This window comes from Mugil cephalus, chromosome 10 (assembly GCF_022458985.1).
Source record: "Mugil cephalus isolate CIBA_MC_2020 chromosome 10, CIBA_Mcephalus_1.1, whole genome shotgun sequence".
Classification (NCBI taxonomy): Eukaryota; Metazoa; Chordata; class Actinopteri; order Mugiliformes; family Mugilidae; genus Mugil; species Mugil cephalus.
Window position 1 is genome coordinate 23,389,182 of NC_061779.1, and position 17,914 is coordinate 23,407,095.

Here is a 17,914-nt window from a genome sequence, read left to right on the forward strand (position 1 = left end):
TTCACGATGTCGCTCTATAGTTTCCAACAAAATGCCATACACACAAAATACAAAACAAAATAACAAAGTAAGGCTTCACTTTGCTGTTTTCATGGGATAAGTTTCATGTGCTTCAGGCATATCCAGTTCATGTCTTTATGAGCCAAGATGCAAATTAAATCCTTTCACGATAAAGTGTCTAAAAATGTGCACACTCCTGACTTTAGATATCGTTTCAACTAGGTGTCCTCGAGCACAACCCGACCCTTACAATAACCCAACATCTTTCCTCTCAAATCACCAATGTTTCTACTGTGCTCACAGATTCTTCTTCAAATTTTTAATGGTTAAATAATCATTTTAGCCTTTCTACTATTTTATCTAGTATTGGTCAAATTACCCCAAACGAGCCAGCATATTGGGAAGAGACGACTAAATTTATTTTTTGTTTGCTTCAAATTGGGATCATGGACATGAGTGTGGGGTAGTTTATAGAATAGTTTAGAGAAACTTTCGGTTCGTAGAAACCCAATACAATTTTGTAATTGTTCAGTGTGTAGAATAACACATTTTTGCCCGTAGATGGGTGTTAGAAGACAAGTGGTACTAGTTTGTTTCAAGCATACTGAGACCTTACATCTGTACCGTTCCTTTGTCTGTTGTAAAGGGACTTTGTGGTTTATATTGCCGTAGTAGCAACGCTGAAAGGTTAAGAAAGGTGTGCTCACTTTCCGTTTTTATGAAATAAAGCGCGTGTCATTCACACGGCTGTTTTATTTTTCATCTTGTTCTGCACTGGTTCCGATCCATTGCATGACCCGGTTGTTTCTGCTGTAAGATTGGAAGGGAGGAGGATGAAAAGTGCCAACATCGTCTCTTCTTAATCTCTGGTTTGCTGCGGGCCAAAGCCTCCACCCTCCTCTGTCCCAGCTCTCTGATACTGAGAGTCAGAGCGCTCCCCTCCTCAGTGTAGACGAGATCACTTAATGTGCTTAAGAGCGCCCCATAACAGGCGTGACTCCTACTGGCCCCCTCCTGATGTCCTGGAGGAATACTGGAGGGGGATTCAGGAGGAGGTCAGGAGGGAGCTTTAGTTGGGGGTTCGGGCAAAGGGGAAAACGGGAGAGGAGAAGTCTCTCCATGCTACTGGATGGCAACATAAATGTGACTTTTTCTCATCACTGTGTATACACTTCATTAAATGCATTCACCTCCCAGTGATTTCTGAGGTCTACTTTACAACCACGTTGGATCTTATCGTATGAATGTGATACATAAGAAGTGAAAATGCAGTACGGATTCACCACTATAATAAGTATATGACCAGAATTGTATATGCTCCATCTCTCCCTCAGCTTTGGGAACTCCAAGTAGCCGTTTCCTGGCCTTTGCTGCCCCAGGGGAAAGCATCTATCACTTGACATTTTTAGTGGGGCTTCTCAATTAACCCATGAAAACTGTAAAGCCTTTCTCTTCTCCTTACAGCTCAGCAAAAGCCAGTAAATGGCTTAAATAAATGCATCATTAGTTCCAGCATTGGGCTGTCAGAATTCATTATCAGTTCACACCCATCTACGGCAGCTTTACTGTCAGTTCAACATAAATGTTTACTTTGAATTACGACTTTATTACGGGATTTCAGCACGGCTCATAAATCAGCGGCCCTACAGATTTCTCTCTGTAACCAACTTTTGATACATTGCTTGGTTACAGTTTTACTGAGAACCACAAGCTTCACCAGGTCTTGGAAAAAAAAAGCGCAGCCGACCTCTGCTGCATCTTTCAGCAACTCTAAATATATTATGGCAATGCCCATGAGTCCTCTAAACAAATACACCACCTTAAGCCCCAACATAAACGCTGAGGCCTTCGACCACTTCTCTGCGCTAGCATGGGGAAACCTGGCGCGCTGTAATTACAACTTCACCGCACATCAAGCCTGTGAGCTGTTTATTTGTCGAGCTTGTACACTGGTGAGCGTCTGTTAACACAACTGTAGTATCGATTACGCCTCCTGTCATTTAGAAAAATGCCACTTTCTCCCCGGCGCCTGCTGATTCGGCAGCAAGCTTCTTTTTTTTTTTTTTTTTTTTTTTGCTTTTTTTTCTTTGTTAGCGCCGTCGTCAACACAAGAAGAACAACATAATGGCCTGTGACGTTTATTTGTTGTTTTGTGTCGGGTGCAGTTGGTGAGGCCGGGCTGGGCCTTCGGCGGGGAGAGGAGACGGAGCAGGCTCAGCACTGGCTGCACACGCAGGCTGCTCAGTCTGACAGGCACTCACAGAGGTGAGCCTCTTAATGTGGGTGGTCATAAAGTTTCTCTGAAGGGGCTTTTTTTTATCGTATGCATTTTCTAATTTACTGCCAATGACTATATCCAGCCATGAATATTTGTTTTTTTTTTTTTTACCTGAACTATCTGTTGATGTAAATTTTATTATAATTAAACATTTTAAAACTATAAGACATAGTTTTAGAAATTGCACAAATGTAATATTTCCAGTGCCTCTGTATTTAACAGATCCAGCGAGCATGTACATCTTTCTGCCGGCCAAAGACGTGGAATTGAAAGTCGGTAATGACTGCATAGATGTGAAGTATGCGGAGCGTTAAAAGCCTGAACGTTTTTGTCTTTTTGTCCCAGCGAGCGTTTCTTACCGGAGATCAACGCATCCATTCTGAATGGAGGCAGAGTGCAGCTTGTGGTGAGTACCGTCCCCGCCTATGTTTCCACTCCACTTCATTCACTTTTAGGAGAGTGACAGCGAAGCTTGATCTGAATCTTTTCTGAGGGGGCCGGTTTCTTGCATGCGAAGGTATGCAGTATTTACACCAGTCAGAGTCACGTCCCGTGCTGTAGGTCCCCTCTCCCGGAGCCTGTCTCATCAGCTTTGATTTAAAGGGGGGAGGGGGGGGGAGGGAGGTGGGTCCGAGCTTTAGCTCCACAGTGTGACACTTTCAATTGGATCAACCGGCTGCAATTTCTTCATTTCACTTGCAGAAATCCCTGTGTCACTTTGGAGCTATTTTGCCTGGACCTGAATGCGATGCTGACGCTCGTGAGGACTTTGAAGTCAGAAACCACAGGTCTCCCTGTGCCGTTCTAGAGCAGTTTGAGTTATGATTACTGGCAAGAGGAGACGCCCTCTTCCTCCTGTTCCTTAGATATGTTCAGACTGCAGAGCCGCTGGTTGTTGAATGTTTTTCAGAATGCTGAACTGCTCGCGTGAGATGTGTCCTTTCGGGCCTCATTTGTGTGTGTTTCTGTGTGTGTGTGTGTGTGTGTGTGTGTGTGTGTAGGCTGACCCAGCATACGCAGATCATCTACATCATGCCAGTGGATCGTTGGCCAACTGCAGTTTAGCTGCCCAGTCTTACAAAGTGAACAGTTATACTCGCGGAAACTCCTCGGGTCACGCAAGTGAGTCAACTTCACAGTCAGATTTCTACACACGATCACCTTCACTGGAAATTATCAACAAGAATTTCAGTCTGAAAAAAATGATTCTTTTTTTATTCAGATATTTATCAAAAGCAGCACTCAAATATCCCTCTAAAAACAATTACTGATGAGAATGTTTTTAATTTAAAATTAAAACATTTATCGGCCATTGTTCCCTTTTAGATTATTTAAAGAACTTCATTAATCACAGAAGACATTAGACATAGTAGACATACACACATGCAGTATTTATACAATATGGTTACATGAAAAATCCAGTATATGCACAAAACAAATATTTTATTTATTGCACTTTTAGTTCAATTAAATGCACGTTTCCAAAAAAGTTGTTCTTGGTTTTGTAGTGACATAACTGAACTAAACTCTGACAAGTGAAACTGGAAAATGAAATCAAAATACCAGTAATAATAGATACCAGCTCCACTCTAGAAAACGGAGCGAACTGGCACATGCAGCCGGTTGATGTGAAGCTCAGTCCGGGGAGCTGCACGGAGAGGCAAACTGAAGCGCTGCATATTTTTGTGTGCACATGTAACTGTACATTTATTACATGTGTGTACAGATGTTTTAGGTTTGCATACTTGCACACGTGAGTCTTGGGTCACACAGACCTGTGTGCGCAGAGCCAGGGGATAAAGGCGGCTGCTTATTCAAGCTAGACTGAGTCCACTGGTCAGCTGCTGCTGTGGGAGGGGAGCCACAAGGTCGGGCCGGGGACAGAGTGCCGTGAATTTCTCCTCTGACAGGAAACGGGCAGTAAGAGGAAAATAAAATCCGTCCTTTCAGTGAAGAATGACTGGCCCTTCTGTCAGAGAAGTGGGGCTCAGGAGTTTGAGTGACAAAGATACTACTGACAGGCTGACAGCAGATGACCACATTAAACAAGCCCAGGAATCCGAGTGAAGGGGAGCCCTGTCCACGTTAACGAAGCCAAATTGGATTCCGATGATGATTCTAAAATGCTATCCACGAGGTGCAGCAGCACCAGGAGCGAGCGTCTTCGTGCGAAGCAGGCAGACTGTTGTTCTCTCCGGAGAGAAAGCCTCTTTGTCCCTGATGAAAACACCACTTATCAAAATTGTCCAGGGCAAATTGAAATATGAATGTGTGTGTAAGGCAAAAGCATTTCTTAAAAAGCCAATTAGATATTTCATAAACTTGAAAAAGGTATCTAATGGTGTCAGTGGTGCTTATACCAGAGGAAATGGGTTACTTAACTTAAATCTAGGAATCGGGGAAAAAGGAATGGAGCTACTTTGATGTAAATCTTCATATAAAGCCTGTATGAGTGAGTAAAAGTGTGTGACTCACAAAAAGTTATGCAGCCTTTGCCTCTGAAGTGGCAGACATGCATCAAAGTGAGAGTCTTAAGTTAGAGGGTTCACTTAGTTTGCCATGGCAGTAAAGACTACACAAATAGTCTGTAACCGACTCTATAACCTGCTGCAATGTGATACTCGCCGCTCGCTGGGACAGTACCGTAAAATGCGTTTCCAGGCTCACAAAATATTTTCATTACGTGTGCAGAGGAAACCACTTAAGTCGCATATCTGTTCCCTCAATTTTGTCCGCTGTTCAACCCTAATAGGAGCAAAGCGATCGAAAACAATTTGTTTGGTCACAGCGGTCGGGTCAAGTGTGCGGTCATTTGTTTATCACCGTGCCTTTTATTAACGGAGCGCACGGCTCGGATCAAAATTAGCAACATGTGCCGCAAGTTCTGTGCTCTGTTTTGGATTTGGAACGCATGAGTGGACAAAAGTCTTTAATAAACTAAATTTAGCCACCTGAGCTGGCCCAAGGTTTCTGATAATAAACACAAGAGACTGCGGTTGGTTATCTTTAAGCTGTATTACACCAAACCACATCGGCTAAATCAAAATCTAGAGAGGTGCGATCAGGTATGACTTGCGAGTCGACGGATATTCTATACAGTGTGCCAGCTGTGCAGACATTTGGAGCTGGGTCAGTACCTGCGATGCGTCCAGGCCCCCCCACCTATAGAGACCCTCCCCGCTGTTTGGCTCCATGTGTGGGGCGGCCGGGGAGCGACGCGGGGCTCTGCCTCTACACGTGGAACGCATCATACTCGGTAGAAGCGCTGCCTTTGTTCTGCGCGCTTGAAAAGCTTTGTACTGATCCCCAGGTGAAATGGAAGGGCCTCTGGCACACGGCGCATCTGAGACACAGGGGACGTAAACGCAAAATACAAAAGTCTCTAGCGTGTGATTTAATAAAGGCAACACATACTATTTCAGAACTTAAATAGAGTAAAACCTTCCTATATTGTAGCTGCTTGTTATCAATTAATATAAAACAATGCAAATTAGACTGAAGTTAGACTCACGGTTTAAAAATCAACATGAAAATAATGTCCTTCATCTTCTAAGAGTTAATACTTTGTTATATGTATTTATTGGACTTTTTGTGAAAGAACCACACATTCTGACAGTTTTCTTTATGGGTAAAATAATTTATATATTTTGTTATTGCAGCTCCGCATACTGTTTGTTTTGGGAAGATTTCTTCTAGGGATGTATTTTGACTATTAGAGAGAACCCATTTTTATCACTGACTATAAAACGCTTGACGAGACGAAAAAGAGCAGACAGCAAAAATGTGCTCCAGCAACAAATAATATGTCCGTATGTAATAAAAAAAAAAAAAAAAAAAAATACACCTTTTATCAGTTACCATTTTGATTCACTGACACAGTACTCTTCCACTCTGTGTCCAGGAAAAGAAGTTCCGTCTCCCAAGCGAGTCACGTCTGCTCCGGTTAAAAAGGAGCGCATCTCCTTCCGAGACAACCCGGTCCAGCAGAGCGGCGGCTGGGGAGGAGGCAAGAAGAGGGACAGGCTGTATAAGTGAAACTCAAATTCCTCCACAGCGAGGCCTTTTCCCCTGCTCTGATTCCACACTGTTGTAGGCACTGACACATCTCCCTCCATCCCTCCCTAAGTACAGCAAAACGTATGAACGCTAGCTTATGGTCATGATATCTTTGCCGTGATTTGAATGTGTTCTCTGGTAAAACGGAACAAATTTGACATCTCAATATGTTAAACTTTAGGAGTTCAGCCACTGAAGTGTCAAAGTGTCAGGAAAAAGCAGCCCGTTTTATTTATTATCCTCTTTTATCACCTGCTCTGAATTCTCCTGCAGCTGTTCTTTTTAAACCCAGCTGAAAACACAGGCTCCCTCTTCTGAAAATTAATTAAGACCAATAGGACCTTGTCCAGCCCAAATATCTCCAGGCGGTTCCATTATGTCCATTCTGCTCAAGTATCAGTGCCTGAACTCGATCGCGGGCAGCCAGCACCGAAGCGCATGAAATAAAGTCACAAACCTTGAGCAAATGACACGCTCCATATGCAAATGATGACAGGAAATCAGAACCAGGACCTTTAGTACCTGCGGATGCATGTTTCTTTGGATGCTGGAATGCTGTTTCCATGCTGATTTATAAATACAGTTCGCAACCATGGGAAGAAACTTGCCTTTTCCTCTTCTTTCACGCTCTATTAGGAGTTTAACTTTAATAAAGCCCAGAAATGTATGTGCAGTTTCGCTATTCTGCGAGTATATTTAGCTCTTGCCCTCGGAATTACCGCTTTTATGAGCTGAGCACAAACATTGGTGTTAGAATTAGAGCCCTGCTTTCTTTATTTTTAGTCGTGGATCATAATGGCCCTGTCTGTGTATTTGAATTTGGAGAAGGCAAGACGTCCGTCCACAAACACTGCCGTACCGGAGGCGGCAGACCTCAGGCTCGGAGGTTCCTCGCTGGTCCGCCGCCTGAAAACGATAAGTTAATGAATGTCAAAACAAATAGTGAAAGCTGCAGAGTGGCTCCCTGGCAGGAAATGCATGTCTGTCTATTTTTTTTTCGATCTTCCCCTTACACATGCCTGGAGGCGTTGTTTTGATTGTACACGGGCTGATGGGGATTTTCGTCTTGGACAGTGGAGAATGTCAGAGTTGTGCTGATCCTGCCCACTTGGGGCTTGTTGTGAAAGCCAAGAGCGCTGTCCTTCTTTCAGAGAGAGACTGATTCTTCAATAACACTGTGATTATACCAGACCGGTCCAATGTTTATTGGACACAGGCCATTACTGGCCTTTACTGGGAAGTAACAGGTGACACAAAAATAGTGCGTAATAACAAAACTCGCCACGACTTCGAAATTGCCGAGGCTTCAAGGGTTCCCGTCCGCAACTGCTCCTGACGTTATATTGATAAGCCAACATCCACCTCTCTTTAGTAGACGTGTTTACTTTTAGATTAAGGGTAAATTATATGTAACCTAAGACATCCAAGTCCTGCAGCCTGGTGAAATGAGCGCTGCGCCACACATTTAGATAAGATGAAGAATGTTCCTCTCAGCTCGAGCCGCCCTGCCAACCTGACCTCAAGTCAGCGAATGCTGTCAAATGTCGTCTGTCAGAGAGAGGGTTTGTATCCAGGTCTATCAGGTGCAGTAAAAAACAAAAAACACACGTTTCCATTATGCGAATTATGTTCCATTACGAACCACTAACTTGTGTCACTCTTGCATTGTCTTTGTTGTCTATATTGCACCTTGTACGGGTCTAATATTTCATTAAAAAGTTTTGTAATTCATTTGCAACAGTGTCCAGTGGCAGCATGACTTTTACAAACATGTGGATGGTATGGTCAGCGTGCAAGAGTTTCTCCAGGCCACACTAATGCAAAAAAAATAAAATAAAGTAAAAATAACATAAGGCAGTGAAAGGCCTACAGCAGAGCATCAAATGGTTATATTTGACATCCAAGTGAACGGTAAATCGTAAAAAGACTAATAAAGTGATTTGAATAGGAGGTAAATCTTTTACACAGAAAATTATATAGCTATTTAATTGGTAGAGGAGTCAGTTTTTTCTTATTTATTTCTGCCTCGTGACACAGTTAGCTCCTTTAGCCAAAATAAAGAAAAAGGAAATAGATGGAAACTCTGAGGAATGTGCAGACTCTCCTGGAAAGGTGAAGCCAACTTTGAACGAAGCTGGAGACAAAGTCACACAAGCAGAAACTATTCTCCTGTGCTAATTTACTCACACAAAGACAAACTGAAAGCTCATTAAATCACTCATTAGGTCACACATTTATCACAGCAGCCATCCGTATATGGGCATACATGTGGAAATGTTTTTAGGTAAACAGTTTTTGATGCGTCATTTTTGTATGTGTTATAATGTATTGGCTCCAAATGTGCTGTATCTGATTCGGACACACTGCTAATGTGTGTAATTGCAGCATTTCCATTTAGCCTGAGCGGCTCTGCTGGCTCTGTGCTGTGGTGTCAGCCGTGGGCGACCTGTGGAACATGTTAACATGAACCCAGATGACTTGGTCAAGTGACTGAGAGTTTTGTCAGCGCAAGAATGCCTGGCTCCGGAAAAACAAAAACAAACTAGAGACACGCAAACAAAATGTAAACAAACTTTTAATTTTCTTTTTTTTTTCTTTTTGCTGCTTTCAATTTTTAATAAGTCAGCTTTATGATGTAAATGTTCTGCATGACTCAAATGGCATTCATAAGCTGAGTGCAATTTGTGCTCTGGGGGAAAATAAACTCTGGTCCTTTTAGCGTTCAGTGCCAGTGCTTGAAGACATTTGGGTTGATTGAATTAGACCTAAGCGTGACTTTGGGCATCATGATGTCATGTTTCATCCTTCTGAAGTGGCATGTTTTGGCCTTTCAGGCCTCAGCTTGGTTGTGTTGGACCCCGTTCAGTCGCATTAAGACCGAGATGGCTGATAATTAGTTCAGTTCAGTGTTATTTTGACCACAGTGTGCGCTACATGATGAAACAACCAGCAGTGCGTTTTTAAATATGGAGCGGTGGCTTCTACGTGGCTCATTTGACGTACTGGCTGTGGCACTTAAACAATTAGCCTGACTGATGAATCTCTACGGTGACCCTCTCCATCTTTGCAGACGCACGCCGCAGCTATCGTGGCAGGAATTTCTTCCAGCCGAAGGCCCAACAAACCACAGTGAACTTTTCACATTTTCTCCTCAGCATGGGCCAGCGTGCAAGGTCATCTTGGAGGACCAATAAGACACCCCCCTGCTACTTAAGAGCACCTCTGTTTATTTTTATTTTTTCTCCTCTGGCACCGCGCAGCCCCAGGTAACTGCCACTGACCCCAGAGCGAACCAAAGCTATGCACGGCGTGCCTCGCAGGTGGCGTGGCTCTGTGCGGAGATGTGGAGGTGGGAGATGGGCTTTGGTTAGTGGTAACATAATTCCTCCAATAAGCAGAAATAGAAGAAGGACTCTTCCTGTCAATTCCGAAAAGCTCCCCGTGGAGTGTCTGCTCCTGAGGGTTCAATGAAAACCCTCTTTCCGGCATGAGGAGGATGTTTGGTCTTTAATTCAAGCAAATAAAAAAAAAAAAAGCCAGTACTTTATTTATGGAACTCTTTGAAAAGATTCCTGTTAATATTAGACATACGAATGTCTAATATTAACAGGAATCTTTTCTCTTTTTTCAAAAACAAAGATGAATGCACTGAGCAAAAAGGAAAAATAGCAGTCAGAAGGCAAAGCTGAAGATATTTACCACATTTATTTATGTCATGTCCTGTTTCAAAGCTGGTTTTGCAAACGCGTCACTCAAAGCGCGAATACCAGAGCATCAATGATATTCAAAATCATTGCAGGCAAAATCTAAAAAAAAATGTCCGAAATGAGATCAATAGTAAAGGTTGGCGAAAAATAAGTTTCACCTCGCAGCCTCTGCTCCCTCCCTGACCCCGGTGGGCCAAAATGTGAGGGCTTAAATTTCACTGAATTCATTTCCAATTAAGGGAGAGATTTAAGTCTGAGATGTGCGTCCTGCGCGCGACAATAAAAATTAAATTGTTAAATTTATATCACCAAAAAAAAAAAAGAAGAAAAAAAAGTGTAATTTGCTTGTGCGTAATATCACATGTTAATTATTCATCTTAATGCATACAAGATATACCATGACTGAATTAACAAAGGCAAAACAGTAAAGTTTTTTTTTTTAAATCAATACAAATTTATTTTTCTCTCGAGAACAAACTACATTTTAAATTAGTAAGTGAATGGACTGAGTAAGTGAGTAACGGACCTGAAAATAAAGGCTTCGCAAATTTGGTGAAGCAGTTTTCATAGGCCGCAAATTCCATTTTATAAACTCCACTAAAAACCTCCTCGAAAGTAAACAAACAAAACAACAGCAACACACGTTTATTTTCATGATATCTTGCCTATATTTTGCTGCTGATTTCATTCTTGCTAAATGAAAATTAACAGCAGAGATCAGGAGTCGCTCAGTAAATCTCACTCTCAGCAGCAGCGTGGAGCTGTCGATAAATTGCAGCCTCATTTCGGTTGTCTAAACACGTTGTGAATTTAAGCCGGTTTTGATTGTTTCCACGGAGTGGATCGTGGGTCTAGGATCCCTTCAAACTGTTTGGTTTTGGATTCGGGGCGTGGGAGGAGTTGCGTGGCTGTTTCTTATGCGCGAGAAGGAGGGGGGCTCTTTAAGGAACTCATTCTCTTTGGGGCTATAAAGACGTTGTGCCTTCAAGACAGAGCAAATTAACTCCATTGGCGAATTATTGCATTACGAGGCATCTCTCCGCTGATCGATGCGCGACGGCGATTAGTTTCTTTTCCTTTTTTTTTATGGTGACATTTGATTAGAGCGAGCGCATTTCGGAGAAGATGATGGAGTACATGGAGGACAAGTTTGCGCTGAAAAGCCAGGTGATGAAGGCCAGCGATTACTACATGGACCAAGTCATGGAGAGTCTGGACAGCGCGCAGTACTTCACCAAGTCTTCCCCCAAATGCGTGCAGGCCTTCGGGCTTCAGAGCGGAGACCACCGCTCCTCGCCCTGCGGAGATCAGACCGGTGAGTAAGAACCGGGACTTTTTTCTTCTTTTTTTTGCGCACTTTCGTTTGGGTTGGTGCCTCTGTGCGCAAGTGGGGGAGAAAACAAAAACATACTTTTGTAGAAATTTTAACTTTTTTTCCATTTCATTAAATTTAATTTATGGCTTTTATTACCATTAGAGTATTTTGTAAATAATTTTTGTTTTCGCTCTTTTCAGAAACTTTTTTATGGTTGTCATATTTTCTCGTATATATAATATAATATAATATAATATAATATAATATAATATAATATAATATAATATAATCTAGTGTCACAATAATTCATTTTGTCTCCGTTGTTCTAGCCAGTTACGGTGTGCCAAAAACCGAGGAGGACAGTTTGCACTCGGACCTCGGGAGGTCGATGGACAGTTGTTGCACCCTCCGGGCGTCCCCCGTGACCACCGGGCAGGACAAGACCGACCTGGAAGACATGGGGGACAAGTGCGACAGCAACGTTTCCAGCAGCAAGAAGAGGAGACACCGGACGACGTTCACGAGCGCGCAGCTGGAGGAGCTGGAGAAAGTGTTTCAGAAAACTCACTACCCAGATGTTTACGTGAGGGAACAGCTGGCCATGAGGACGGAGCTAACGGAGGCCAGGGTGCAGGTAAAATGGGTCACACGCACGTCACACTTACGTCTGAGTTTAATACATACAAATATTATATACGATTTTTTTTAGGCGATAAGACCAAGTAAGCTGGCAAATCAAAATTCATCAGCGTGCACTACTATACAAATATATCACGAGTAACAGAAGGTGTTACACACTGCCTTTTATTATATGTATATATATACAATTAAGTATTTCATTTGGTTTAAATTTAAATTTATTTTTAAATTTGATTAAATCCTGATTTCTTTTACATTTCATCAGACTACCCTCAGATCCAAATGGAGATTGCAGCTTTGTAAAAACAAATAATAATAATATTAATAAAAAAAAATAACATGATGTGATATAAATAATCCAAATGTAAATAACGTGTTTAATTGTGTCTCCAAGGTGTGGTTTCAGAACAGAAGAGCCAAGTGGAGGAAAAGAGAGCGCTACGGGCAGATCCAACAAGCCAAGACTCACTTCGCAGCCACCTACGATTTATCAGTGTTACCGAGAACCGACAGCTACACACAGGCGAGTTGTGTTCAGCTACAGATATATATATATTTTATTATAACAACCCCTCGTAGGAATTTAAGCCTATTTGTCAGCGGCACGTTTTGGGCGCAGTCCGCGCGTAATGCTCAACGCGGCCTGCGATCTTCCTCCTCTACCTTTCTCTCAATCCTCCCTTCTGAAATGTATGTGAGTCGCTATATAAATAGCATAAAGCAGTCTCCAGGCATCACTGTTATGCATTACTTATTATGAAGGCCGTCCTCAGATAAGAGCGCTGATTAGAGCGCGGTGTCACGCCTGGATTAATGACCTTGTATCAGATTTCGTGGTGGCTGACCATTTATCTTTCTGTTCGGACAAAGGTCAGGTACAAGATGAGGTGAGAGGAGATGCGGATTGTCAGTTTTGTTCTTTTGGTAGGTGTTTCCTATCAGAAACCGAGATTAGGCCTCGGTGTGCTGCAGAGCATTGCAGGTTATTTCGCTTATGGAAATACGCAAAGTCGGGCGGCTCGGGGGCGGTTTTGCGCACATTGTCTGAGCTGTGAAGAAAAGCAACTGATGTGTTTAATTTAAATAGTCACTTATACATATATTTAAAAAATAAAATAAAAAATAAGTAAGAGTCACAGCTCTGCTATACCCTGGCTCAAGACCAGGTCAGAAAACTGTTGGACTGTCTCGCATTTTCCTCGCACATGTTTCTGATAGACTCCCTTGGATACCAGCCATGCCCGTTCATACAGCTGATCCCCATTACTGTCACTGAGTGGACGCTCTTACTCGTAACTGTGTTGGCACCGGCCGCTTTTGTATCCCTAAGCAGACTGGACACGGCTTACATTCTCGTGGTTTTTAATGAATTTTGTTTCCCTCTTGTTGACTGTGAGGTTTTGGCAAGAGCCGTTGCTTTTGTGCAAAAAATATAAAATTAAAGAAAGGAGGAAAAAAAACGACGTGGCACATGTTGTCAAGAAGGCACTGTTAGGAACCATTCGGCTGGCCAAGTCGATCCTCATGATATAACCACATTTCTATGCTACAAAGGAAGTTTATCTTACTGTCAAAGTGAAATCTGACTCACAGCTGGCTTGCAGTGTTTGTCATTATTTTCAGAAAGCCATACTTTAGCCCAGAGGTGTTGAGTAAATAGCCAGTTGGTTCAAGTTTATATACTTCCAGATTTTGTGCAACGATTTGTTTCTAATTTTCTGTTGTTTTTTCGTTGGTTTGTTTGTGCGTCTGTTTTGTTTTGTTTTTGTTTTTTTTTTTTGCCGTAGTGGAGGAACTGGCACATTTAGGTGATTCTACCAAAAATAATTAATGAGCAAATTCATTTGCATGCCACTCACTTCCACTGGCCTGTCAGTGTGATTAAAACTTTGGCAAATGAACTGATTCAGAGTGAATGGAGGCATTTAGATGTGATGGAGCGGTAGCTACATATTTACACTTTTGGGGTGTGAAAAGCAGTTATGTGGTGGTAAACGTCCTCTCTGCGAGTCTCTCTTAAAATCAATTTAAGCACTTCAATCACATGTGTGGATGCCCAAAGTAAGATATAGATTCTCTCTCATATCCTCTCTCTTGCTCTCACACCATCTCCCCTGCCACTCTCTGGAGGACACATCCACACATCACCATTAGACTTTCACACGGGCTGTTCTGGAGAGTTTGTGGAACAGTTTATGGAAAGATAATTTAAGGAAAAAACACAGCTTTTTGAGTTTCCACTGTGTTTATAAAGTCTATTTTTACTCAGCTATTAACAGATTTAACCCCCGTATCTTCCACCAAATTGTCCTCACAGTTTGCTAAAAAAATATTTCCACATGTTGCTTTTGTTTTTTACTATTCTTTTTTCTCTAACTGTGACTCCTCTAGTTTTCATCTCAAAAAGGCCCTGTGTAAGTTTTTAGGTGAATAACCACAGTGTACATAGATACCTCTAGCTTTTGACATTTATTTGTGTGTCAGACTTTTAATAGTCCACTAAAACTAAGCCCAGGAGCTTTCTACTGTGCCCTCTTGAAGTTTGAGTCATTCCCTCCTGTAGCTAATGTCGTCTTTGCCCAACAGATCCCCAACAACCTGTGGCCGAGCCCGGCTCCCGGCGGCTCCGTCGTGTCCTCCTGCATGCTGCCCCGGGGTTCCCCTCCCTGCGTCACCTCTTACTCGCACTCCCCCCGCTCGGCCGCCGGCGCCGCCGACCACGGCTACGTGGGCTTCCCCGGCCAGCAGAACCAGTTCGGTCACGTCTCCCTCAACAACTTCTTCAGCGCAGACTCCCTCCTCACGCCGGCCTCCAACCCGGCCTTCGAGGCCAAGCCCGAGTTCGAGAGGCGCTCATCCAGCATCGCCGTGCTGCGCATGAAGGCCAAAGAGCACACGGCCAACATCTCCTGGGCCATGTGATCATGGGTCCTCAGCATGTCTGGGAAGGCTGGACAAATTTCCACGTTTTTTTTTTTGTTTTGTTTTGTTTTTTTTACAAAATGTGGAGGTTGCATAAAGGGTCAAAATCATATTTTTAAACCGGCTCACCAGTCATTCAGAGTGACACAATGTCACTGGCCTGCTTTTCACATCAGACTCTGACCACAATGTTTCTGCTGAGTCTAGAGAGTCAGTGTGTAAATATATGCCAGGATTAATGCGTATTCTAACAGCGGCTAGGATCCAAAAATGTAATTAACCCAGTTGTGTGACAACCAGCTCTGTTTCTGGTCCGAGGCAGATCAATGAGCAGGGCAGAGCAGCACTGGCATAAGCTGACAAGACACTTTTGTCTGAAGTGGGAGACCCTCTTATAGCTTTAACTGACTTCTGTGAGTTTCAGGGTAACGTCCAGTCCGGTCAGAGGAGACTTTTGATGAACTCTGGTGATCTCTGGACGCTTTCTTCGTTGTTTTTTTGTTTGTTTGTTTGTTCTTTTAAATGGAGCGTGGCAGTGAAACAGTGAAAACTTGTGTGACTGGATCGCAGTGTGAGCACGTGTGGATCCTGAGCGAGGGGTCCCAAACCACTTCACTATTTCTAAGCACTGCGAATAAGCTTTATTTACCTTTCCTCTTCCTCCCTCGTTCCAGCTCAGGACTGAAGATGAGCAGGGCAGAGAAAAAAAACAAAAAAACGTACTAACGTGTCCGTGCTTTGCAGCAAAGCTCTGTGATCTGGGGTTTGTGCCTGCGTTCCGTATCACAGGTACGTGACGCGGGCAGAGGAGGCTGGTTTGGAAACTGTGTTTGTGTAACAAATTTGTGTGGTGGAAGCATAATAAATGAATGCCACTTGATTCTGGTATGACTGCACTTTTTAAGAATTCTACACATAGGTTTGATAGGTTGTTAAACGTGAAAATCAGCAGCGGAATATTTGCAGAAAATTCAATTTTTACTCGAGTTCGAGAAACGGCTAAAATAACTACATTGTCCAGCTGTTAAAAGAAAAATACTCCTTGCTATTTATTACCTGAAGATGGACGAGGAGTTGGTGGGCTCTTAGCTGGGGAACCGAAAAAATACTGAGCAGCGGAATAATGCTGGATTTTTTTTTCTTAAATTTTTTTTCTTTGGATTTAAAGAACACACTCAGCAGATGTTTTGAGGTTTGTGACGTAGCATTTCCTATATATGGAAGGAATCTGATTACAGTCAGTTACACTACACAATGCTGTTTATTACTGTAGAGCTATATATATATATATATATATAGCTCTTTTTTGGATCAACCTCAGTTGCTTCACTTAATCTGTGAAACAGTTTGGCATCATGCTGCTGTGCTTTAAAGGATACGGTTAATTGATGTGATCTTATTGTAGACAAACACCTGATCTGCCATGTGTCAGCCTGTCTTTGGCGTCAACATGTAAACATGACAATATTTGAAATAAGGCCACAAATATAGTAAGAGCCTATGACACATTTTATAAAGTCGAAACACATGTAATGAGTTAACGTTCACGTGTTTGCGACTATTAGTGTTGGACTAATGCACATCTGATAGACTAATAAAAGGAAGTGTGTAAGTACATGGTCTTAATGGTCATAAACATGTCATCTGGTGAGAAGGTGTGTTTTTATTCTATTTTTTTTACCACAGTGGAACATAGAGTAATAAGTACTCATTAATAAAATGCATTCAGTGCTGGTCTTTAAATGGGATTTAATGACAAAAAAAAATTATAATATAAACAAACCTCATTCTTCATTCCATGTCAGCTCAATAAAGTTGCAGTTAATCTCTTCATTCATTCATTCATCAATAGCTGCCATTTCCATCAGGCCCCAGCATGTTCCTGTAAAACGCACAGCCCTTGTTCTTTAATCCATCACGCTGTCATGTAATTGGGAGCATGTCTTCTTCTCTCCCTTCTCCCTCCTTACTGACATCATCCTTTTTGTTTTGCTCTGAGATCACAGTCGGCGGGGAAAGGATCTCAGGGAAACCCTGTCCATAGGAACAGTGGGCTTGATTCAATTAGGAGCGTAACTTGTGTCAGATGCTTTGGTTTGGAAACAAGTTTGTTTCCTTGGGGTACTTCCTGGTTGTTGCCATCCAAGAGCACAAAACCCGAGCGCTTTATCGGCACGCATCACAACACGCAGGCTTTGATCCCGAGGTGTCCACCCAACACTTGTTGGATGCGTTTCCTAATGTTGCACTATGTATTACTGAGGACGCCGAACACAGGAAAAAAACAGACACCAGTTGTATATAGTAAACATGACATTTGCAGTATATTTGCAGCCCTGCGCTGTATGATCTCTGACGAGGGTTAGATTTTAAGCAAATCTTGGACACGGATCTTCTATTCAGCACTGAAACCTTAACAGGAGCTCACAATGGCTGCAACTCAGTTTGATAATAATGCATCAAATGTCCACAAGTAATATCTGCTTCCAGGAACTCTGGATTGAAATGGGCTGAGTGGTGTGACGTCGTTGTAGTGCCACAAAGCTTCTTCTCTGTTTTTCTAAGCATTTATTCTGACTTTGACACCGGCGACTGTGTAGTGTAACAGGGTCCAACATGAACATCATATTATAATCACAATAAATTGGTCGTATGCGTAATTTGTTTCTGTCACTTTACATTCCTCAGACATTTCTTCTTCTGTGGTAGCTCCTATATATCATTTTTCCCCTTTTGTACAACCCATCTGAGGGAGTAGTATGTGTCGCGTTTTTAATCACAGTTAGTCCTATATTCATATTGTTTTCATTTGTTATTACGTCTGTTCCTGACTTATCATCACAACACTGTGACCAATGCTAAGGCAACTTTTTCTAGCTTGGAAGTCAGTGTGCGCTCAGCTCACTTTCAGCTAAATGACATGGTTGCTTTCTTGTCGTTGTGTTAATTCGCCAGATCACCTCCTAGAGCTAGTGGTGTGTCAAGTCTTCAGTAACG

At 42.5% G+C, this 17,914-nt stretch overlaps 2 protein-coding genes across 2 annotated transcripts in view; both read left to right on the forward strand.

Moving 5' to 3' along the window:
• The window catches only part of lrriq1 (leucine-rich repeats and IQ motif containing 1), a 29,729-nt gene extending 21,183 nt beyond the window's left edge, over positions 1 to 8,546 (forward strand). The window contains 4 exon segments of the mRNA XM_047595391.1: positions 2,166 to 2,265; positions 2,624 to 2,684; positions 3,280 to 3,400; positions 6,180 to 8,546. Coding sequence (XP_047451347.1) covers positions 2,166 to 2,265; positions 2,624 to 2,684; positions 3,280 to 3,400; positions 6,180 to 6,313 — 416 coding nt within the window. The 3' untranslated portion in view covers positions 6,314 to 8,546.
• Positions 8,547 to 11,012: 2,466 nt separating this feature from the next.
• alx1 (ALX homeobox 1) lies at positions 11,013 to 15,795 on the forward strand. The gene is made up of 4 exons (XM_047596774.1): positions 11,013 to 11,356; positions 11,686 to 11,990; positions 12,390 to 12,518; positions 14,582 to 15,795. Exons 1-4 carry the CDS (start codon positions 11,167 to 11,169, stop codon positions 14,915 to 14,917), a joined length of 960 nt encoding a protein of 319 aa, XP_047452730.1. The 5' UTR covers positions 11,013 to 11,166; the 3' UTR covers positions 14,918 to 15,795.
• The last annotated feature ends 2,119 nt before the right edge of the window (positions 15,796 to 17,914 follow it).

Bases quoted from the DNA above. Each gene is read 5' to 3' on its own strand.
- alx1 (XM_047596774.1), top strand. From the start codon at position 11,167: ATGATGGAGTACATGGAGGACAAGTTTGCGCTGAAAAGCCAGGTGATG. The intron at 11,357-11,685 runs GTGAGTAAGAAC...CCGTTGTTCTAG, and splicing joins GCCCTGCGGAGATCAGACCG to CCAGTTACGGTGTGCCAAAA. The intron at 12,519-14,581 runs GCGAGTTGTGTT...TTTGCCCAACAG, and splicing joins GAACCGACAGCTACACACAG to ATCCCCAACAACCTGTGGCC.